At 43.9% G+C, this 8257-nt stretch overlaps 1 protein-coding gene and 1 pseudogene across 5 annotated transcripts in view; one reads left to right on the plus strand and one right to left on the minus strand.

The window, feature by feature from the left end:
- LATS2 (large tumor suppressor kinase 2) overlaps positions 1-3433 on the plus strand; it is a 96830-nt gene extending 93397 nt beyond the window's left edge. For all 5 annotated transcript variants that reach the window (XM_065533047.1, XM_074021625.1, XM_045377417.2 and 2 more), the window contains one exon: positions 1095-3433. In XM_065533047.1, coding sequence (XP_065389119.1) covers positions 1095-1589 — 495 coding nt within the window. In that variant the 3' untranslated portion in view covers positions 1590-3433. The remainder of the gene's footprint in view (positions 1-1094) is intronic.
- Positions 3434-7202: 3769 nt separating this feature from the next.
- On the minus strand, positions 7203-7299 carry LOC123569917 (small nucleolar RNA U13; annotated as a pseudogene).
- Between the last annotated feature and the right edge of the window lie 958 nt (positions 7300-8257).

Here is an 8257-nt window from a genome sequence, read left to right on the forward strand (position 1 = left end):
CATGTTAGCCAGGATGGTCTCGATCTCCTGACCTTGTGATCTGCCCGTCTCGGCCTCCCAAAGTGCTGGGATTACAGGTGAGTCACTGCGCCCGGCCCTTTTTGTTTTTCAAAACCCTAGTTGGCTGTTTTTTGACCACAGTAAGTATTTGAATGAGTGCCATGATGGTTTGACAGAAATCCATTGCCATAGCTAAAGAAATAACTTTAGCTGATCACCTGAGGTCAGGAGTTCGAGACCAGCCGGGCCAACATGGTGAAACCCTGTCTCTACTAAAAATACAAAAGTCAGCCGGGCACGGTGACGGGCTCCTGTAATCCCAGCTACTCGGGAGGCTGAGGCAGGAGAATCGCTTGAACCCAGGAGGCGGAGGTTGTGGTGAGCCAAGAGCGCACCGCTGCACTCCAGCCTGGGTGACAGAGCGAGACGCCATCTCAAAAAAATAAAAATAAAAAAATAAATAAAATAACTCGTAGACCATCATTCTCTTCATTTTTATGGAAAGCACAACATTCTTTGGCTAAACAGTATTTGTGATAGAAGAAAATCTGTATCTTTTTGTCTGCATTTGACTGGTCATTCTGGCCTCAGGCTGTGAGCCATCAACTGAAATGACACTGACTTTTTTTTTTTTTTTTTTTTGAGACGGAGTCTTGCTCTGTAGCCCGGACTGGAGTGCAGTGGCCGGATCTCAGCTCACTGCAAGCTCCACCTCCCGGGTTTACGCCATTCTCCTGCCTCAGCCTCCCGAGTAGCTGGGACTACAGGCGCCCGCCACCTCGCCCGGCTGGTTTTTTGTATTTTTTAGTAGAGACGGGGTTTCACGGTGTTAGCCAGGATGGTCTCGATCTCCTGACCTCGTGATCCGCCCGTCTCGGCCTCCCAAAGTGCTGGGATTACAGGCTTGAGCCACCGCGCCCGGCGGACACTGACTTTTTATGGCCGCTGAGATCAACAACTGCTGCTTCTGTGTCTATTCTAACTCCTCTCCTGTTGTGAAATTACACTTATTTGAAAGTCATGTCATCACATGCTGTCCCAGAACTGCCCAAGATGTGAGGAGAACCTAACACGTTGGTTCTGTTGTTCCTCAGGTGATAAACTGGGAGAACACGCTCCACATTCCAGCCCAGGTGAAGCTGAGCCCCGAGTCCAGGGACCTCATCACGAAGCTGTGCTGCTCTGCAGACCACCGCCTGGGGCGGAATGGGGCCGACGACCTGAAGGCCCACCCCTTCTTCAGCGCTATTGACTTCTCCAGTGACATCCGGAAGCAGCCGGCCCCCTACGTTCCCACCATCAGCCACCCCATGGACACCTCGAATTTCGACCCCGTCGATGAAGAAAGCCCTTGGAACGATGCCAGCGAAGGTAGCGCCAAGGCCTGGGACACGCTCACCTCCCCCAGTAACAAGCACCCTGAGCACGCATTTTACGAATTCACCTTCCGGCGGTTCTTTGATGACAATGGCTACCCCTTTCGATGCCCAAAGCCTTCAGGAGCAGAAGCTTCACAGTCTGAGAACTCAGATTTAGAAACCTCAGATCTGGTGGATCAGACCGAAGGCTGCCAGCCTGTGTACGTGTAGATGGGGGCCAGGCACCCCCACCACTCACTGCCTCCCAGGTCAGGGTCCCAGAGCCGGTGCCCTAACAAGCCAAGAAGGAAGCCGAGGGCTGTTTTGTTTTAAATTAGTCCGTCGATTACTTCACTTGAAATTTTGGTCTTCACCAAGAAAACCCAAACAACAAGACGCTTTTGAAAACAGGACTCAGCATTGCTTTCAATAGGCTTTTCAGGACCTTCACTGCATTAAAACAATATTTTTGAAAATTTAGTACAGTTTAGAAAGAGCACTTATTTTGTTTATATCCATTTTTTCTTACTAAATTATAGGGATTAACTTTGACAAATCATGCTGCTGTTATTTTCTACATTTGTATTTTATCCATAGCACTTATTCACATTTAGGAAAAGACATAAAAACTGAAGAACGTTTGATAAGAAATCTCTGTGCAATAATGTAAAAAAAAAAAAAAAAAAGGTAACACTGCTCAGTGTCACGGAGACCATTTTATCCACACGGTGGTTTTTGTTTTTTATTTTTTCCCACATTTCAACATTGTGATATAATGTTAAAAGCTGCTTTTTTTGGCTTTTTGCATATTCTAGTATAATAGGAAGTGTGAGCAAGGTGACGTGGCTGTGATTTCCGACGTCTGGTGTGTGGAGAGTACTGCATGAGCAGAGTTTGTCTATTATAAAATTACCGTATCTTGCCATTCACAGCAGGTCCTGTGAATACGTTTTTACCGAGTGTCTTTAAATGAGGTGTTCTAGACAGTGTGCTGATAACGTATTGTGCGGGTGACCTCTTCGCTATGATTGTATCTCTTAGTGTTTTGTTAAAGAAATGCAGATGTGTAACTGAGAAGTGACGTGTGTGTGTGTGTCTTGGGTGTGATTGGATTCTTTTGTGGGGTGGGAAACTGAAACATTTGTCATATACTGAACTTATATACATCAAAAGGGATTAATACAGCTATGCCAAAAAATTTTTAATTAATCATGGACACACGTCCATTTCTCTAGTCCATATGCTCTTTCATTCTTGGTAGAGCTGGTATGTGGAATGCCATACCTCTGACCCTACTACTTACCTTTTTACTGACAGACTGCCCACACTGAAAGCTTCAGTGAACATTCTTACTCCTGTTTTCTTCTGTTACCATCAGGAAACTGAGCGATCTAACGGTCCTCTCACTGTTTTTGCTTGTTTGTTTGTTTTAGTGTGCTTTGAAGTGTCAAATCTTAACTTGGTTTAAACAATACATATTTCTATCCTTTGTAAAAAGGCAAAGATTCTTCAAAATGACATTGGAATAAAAAAATAAGCCATACATATTTTCTTAGAAGTATAGATGTATGTGTGTGTGTACACACACACACACACACATAAACACAATATTCCTTATTTCAAATTAGTATGATTCCTATTTAAAGTGATTTATATTTGAGTAAAAAGTTCGATTCTTTTTTGCTTTTTAAAAAATCTGATGCTTCATAATTTTCATTATATTATTCCACATTTTTTCCTTGAAGTTCTTAGCATAATGTATCCATTACTTAGTATCTATCTAGGCAACAACACTTAGAAGTTTATCAGTGTCTAAACTAAAAAAATAAAGATTCCTGTGTATTGGTTTACATTTGCGTGAGTGGCATACTCTGAAGTCTGCTGTGCCTGTCGTCGTGACTGTCAGTATTCTCGCTATTTTATAGTCGTGCCATGTTGTTACTCACAGCACTCTGACATACTTTCATGTGGTAGGTTCTTTCTCAGGAACTCAGTTTAACTATTATTTATTGATATATCATTGCCTTTGAAAAGCTTCTACTGGCACAATTTATTATTAAAATTTTGAATCCAGATCCCGTAGTTGGTGTCATGTCTTACTGGAGTTTGTAAGTCCTTGCCTCTCTCAGCATGTTCTAACTCCCGCACGTTTCCCCTGTGACACACATGAGCCAGGGTTGCACAGCACAGACAGGGCTGTCTCAGGAATGGCTGGGGGTGTGGAAAAGCAGGCTTTCCGGGTAGACACACAGAGTCCAAATCAGGCTGTGGTTCTGTGACCAACTTAGGTAAAAAGGGAACAAAATATGCCTCATTAGGATTATTGAGTGGCTTAAGTGGGATATCAAATAAATATGGTGAGTGATCAAATAAATCATGAATTAGAGCTAATTCACCAGCATAATATGTTAAACTGAGGGGACAGTTATAGCTCCTGACCTTTCATTTTAAATGGTTGATGAGGCCGGGTGCGGTGGCTCATGCCTCTAATCCCAGCACTTTGGGAAGCTGAGACTGGCAGATCACCTGAGGTCAGGAGTTCAGGACCAACCTGGCCAACATGGTGAAACCCTGTCTCTACTAAATAACTAAATATACAAAAATTAGCTGGGTGGGGTGGTGGGTACCTGTAATCCCAGCTACTTGGGAGGCCGAGGCAGGGAGAATTGCTTGAACTTGGGAGGCAGAGGTTACAGTGAGCTGAGATTGTACCACTGCACTCCAGCCTGGGTGACAGAGCAAAACTCTGTCTTAAAAAATTAGACTGGGTGCAGTGGCTCATGCCTGTAATCCCAGCACTTTCAGAGGCCAAGGCGGGTGGGTCATCTGAGGTCAGGAGTTCAAGACCAGCCTGACCAACATGGTGAAACTGTCTCTGCTAAAAACACAAAAAAATTAGCTGGTCGTGGGTGGTGTACGCCTGTAATCCCAGCTACTTGGGAGGCTGAGGCAGGAGAATCGCTTGAACCCAGGAGGCAGAGGTTACAGTGAGCTGAGATCGTTCCGCTGCACTCCAGCCTGTGCAAAAGGAGACAAACTGTCTCAAAGAAGATAGGTAGATGATAAAGAGTGATGATATTAAGAAATCTGGAAAATAAAAGAGTTTGTATACTTTAAATAGGTACAGTTACATGGTTTAGAAATCAAAACATACTGGCCAGGCACGGTGGCTCACACCTGTAATCCCAGCACTTTGGGAGGCCAAGGTGGGTAGATCACCTGAAGTCAGGAGTTCAAGATCAGCCTGGCCAGCATGATGAAACCTCATGTCTACTAAAAATACAAAAATTAGCTGGGCATGGTGGTGTGCACCTGTAATCCCAGCTACGCAGGAGGCTGAGGCAGGAGAATCATTTGAACCTGGGAGGCAGAGGTTGCAGTGAGCTGAGATTGCACCACTGCACTCCAGCCCGGGCGACAGCAAGACTCTGTCTCAAAAAAAAAAAAAACATATAAAAGTGACATACAAAAAAACTCTCCTTCATTTCCAATCATTCAATTCACCTCCCCACAGACAACAAATGATATTATTAATAATTTACTGAGCATTCTTAGAGGAATGAAAGTTTATGTGTACACAGTACAAGAAAAATGTATATATACTTTTTGCCTCTTACAGAAATGAGAGAATACTAGGCATATTTTTCTGCATTTGCTTTCTTTTTTTTTTTTTTTTTTTTTTTTTTTGAGACGGAGTCTCGCTCTGCCGCCCAGGCTGGAGTGCAGTGGCCGGATCTCAGCTCACTGCAAGCTCCGCCTCCTGGGTTTACGCCATTCTCCTGCCTCAGCCTCCCCAGTAGCTGGGACTACAGGCGCCCGCCACCTCGCCCGGCTAGTTTTTTGTATTTTTTAGTAGAGATGGGGTTTCACCATGTTAGCCAGGATGGTCTTGATCTCCCGACCTCGTGATCCGCCCGTCTCAGCCTCCCAAAGTGCTGGGATTACAGGCTTGAGCCACCGCGCCCGGCTGCATTTGCTTTCTTCACTTGGCAGTATGTCTTGGCACTCTATATAGCAGCACAGAAAGAAATTTATTTTTTTATTCTTACTGCATAGTATTCCATTGTGAGGGTATTATAATCCAACCGGTCCCATATGGATAGACGTATAGTTGTTTCTGACCTTTTCCGATTATAAACAATGTTAGAATAAATAACCTCATAACCATCATTTGTGTATGTGAAAGTAATTATGTGGACAGATTCCTAGAGGTGCAACTCTTGGGTGAAAAGTAAGGTGTATTTGCAAGGTTGATTGCCACATTGCCCTGTGCAGATGTGAACAGTTTCTCCCCGGCTCCCTCCTGCACACTTTGCTGAATGTGCCAAGAAGGCAAGGCCTGACTGCTCTTTATCTGAGCCATTTCTCAGGATTGGATTTGTAGGGAGCAACTTTAAGGGGTAAGATGATGTCTCTCTCCAAGACAAAGAGCAAGTTTGCTTGCTGCTTGATATAAAAAAGACAGATTCCCCAAGCTTGGTACACCTCAGCAGAACCATCTGGGTCTTCCCCCTTGCCCCAGTGGGACTTGGGAACAAGGGGAAACTGATGCAAACATGCGTTATGATGCTTGCTGTGCTATGAAAAATAAAGTCCTTTGTCTCTGATCCAGGAATCTTTGTCTTAGTCCAGCATCCATTAAAGCAGGGGTCCCCAGCGCCTGGGCTGCTGACTGGTACCAGTCCATGGCCTGTTAGGAACGGGTCTGCACAGCAAGAGGAGAGTGGTGGGCGAGTGAGCATTACTGCCTGAGTTCCACCTCCTGCCAGATCAGCAGTGGCATTAGGTTGTCATAGAAGCTGAACCCTATTGTGAACTGCACATATGAGGGATCAGGTTGTGCACTCATGAGAGTCTGACACATGATCTGAAGTGGAAGAGTTTCATCCTGAAACCATCTCTCCCCCGTCCATGGAAAAACTGTCTTCCACGAAACTGGTCCCTGGTGCCAAAAAGGTTGGGGACCACTCCACTAAAGAACAGGCTAATTTATTGCCTTGTAAAAGTAGGGAAGGCCACAGCTCATGCCTCTAATCGCAGCACTTTGGGAGGCTGACGCAGGCAGATCGCCTGAACCCAGGTGTTCAAGACCAGCCTGGCCAATATGGTGAAACCCCATCTCTATTAAAATACAAAAATTAGCTGGGGCATGGTGGCTCATGCCTGTAATCCCAGCTCCTCGAGAGGCTGAGGCAGGAGAAGTGCTTGAACCTGGGAGGCAGAGGGTGCAGTGAGCCGAGATTGTGCCATTGCACTCCAACCTGGGCTACAGAGCGAGACTCTGTCTCGGGAAAAAAAAAAAAGCATAATCAAAAAGATCTTTGATATTAAGTCAATATTTGTAAGCAGTACTATGCTAGGTTTTTGTGGTTTTGTTTTTTGGTTTTTTGATTTTTTTGGGGTTTTTTTGGGACAGGTTCTTGTTCTGTCGCCCAGGCTGCAGTGCAGTAGCGTGAACATGGCTTACTGCAGCCTTGACCTCCTGGACTCAAGTGATCCTCCCACCTCAGCCTCTCAAGTAGCTGGGTAGCTGGGACACAGGTGCACACCACCATGCCTGGCTAATTTTTTTATTTTTTATTTTTTGTAGAGACAGGGTCTCCCTATGTGGCCCAGGCTGGTCTTGAACTCCTGGGCTCAAGTGATCCTTATGCTGGTATTATTAATCCCATTACATCTTATTCCATCAGTAAAAAAGCTTTTCCTTTACAAGAGCATTTTCCATTTCCAACAGAAGCCTACATTGAGTGGACAAAATGAGCTTATTCACCTTAGAAAAGAAAAATCTTATTGGACACTGGGATGAAAAGCATACGGGTTATTGTGAGTTTTTTCCTAAGTTCACATCAGATGAGTAATGTGCCAATGTAACAGTTTGAGGGAGACACATCCCACATGAGTGTGAAAACCCAATCATCATGCTTAAAAAGTACAAAGTGATTGGAGGCTGTTGTTACAGAGTGAAAACCACTCAAATGTCAGTGTTGTTCTTTTCAGTTCACATCAGACACTTAAAATTTTTTTGTTTTGACTATCAAACGTTTCAGAAAACTCAAGAGAAGGAAAGTCTGTCATATTTACTGATATTTTTGCTTACCATGTTCTTTCTTTTCTTCCTGATGTGCTAAGGCTTTTTCTTTTTGTCTTTTTCTTTCTTTTTAGAGACCCTCCTTTAGCCGTTCTTTTAGGGGAGGTCTATTGGTGATGTTCCCTTAGGTTTCCTTCACCTGAAAATGTCTTCATGTCCCCTCCCTTCCTGAAAGGTATTTCCACTGGCTACAGGATTCTAGGTTGATAGTTTTCTTTCAGCACTTGAAAAATGCTGTGCTGCTTCCTCCTGCTCTCCGTGGTTTCTCAAGCGAATCTGTAGCCATTCTAATGATTTTCCCCTGTGGATAGATACGGTGTCTTCTCTGGCTGCTTTCAAGCTTTTCTCTTTGCTTACTTTTCAGAAGTTTAATTAGGAGATTCTTGGCTTAGATTTATTTGGGTTTTTACTGTTTTTGGTTCACTCAGCTTCTTGAATCTGTAGGTTTATTTTTATGGCCAAATTTGGAATCTGGGGAGTTTTCAGGCATTATTTCATCCAGAACTTTTTCATTCACATCTTTCCTTTCGAACTCTACTTCCACAACTCTACTGATACAAATACTAGGTCTTTTGTTATAATTCTTAAGGCTCGGGCTCTCCCACCTCCACATCCCCCTCCATTTTTCTCAGTTGTTTACATTGGATAATTTCTATTGTTCTAGCTTCCAGTTCACTAATTCTTTCCTCGGACCCTTTTATTCTGCTCTTAAACCCATTCACTGAGCTTTTCATTTCAGTTTTTTAGTTTTTGTTTTGTTTTGTTTCTTGTTTTTATTTTTTGAGATGGAGTTTCGTTCTTGGTGCCCAGG

Source organism: Macaca fascicularis, chromosome 17 (genome assembly GCF_037993035.2).
Source record: "Macaca fascicularis isolate 582-1 chromosome 17, T2T-MFA8v1.1".
NCBI classification, from domain to species: Eukaryota; Metazoa; Chordata; class Mammalia; order Primates; family Cercopithecidae; genus Macaca; species Macaca fascicularis.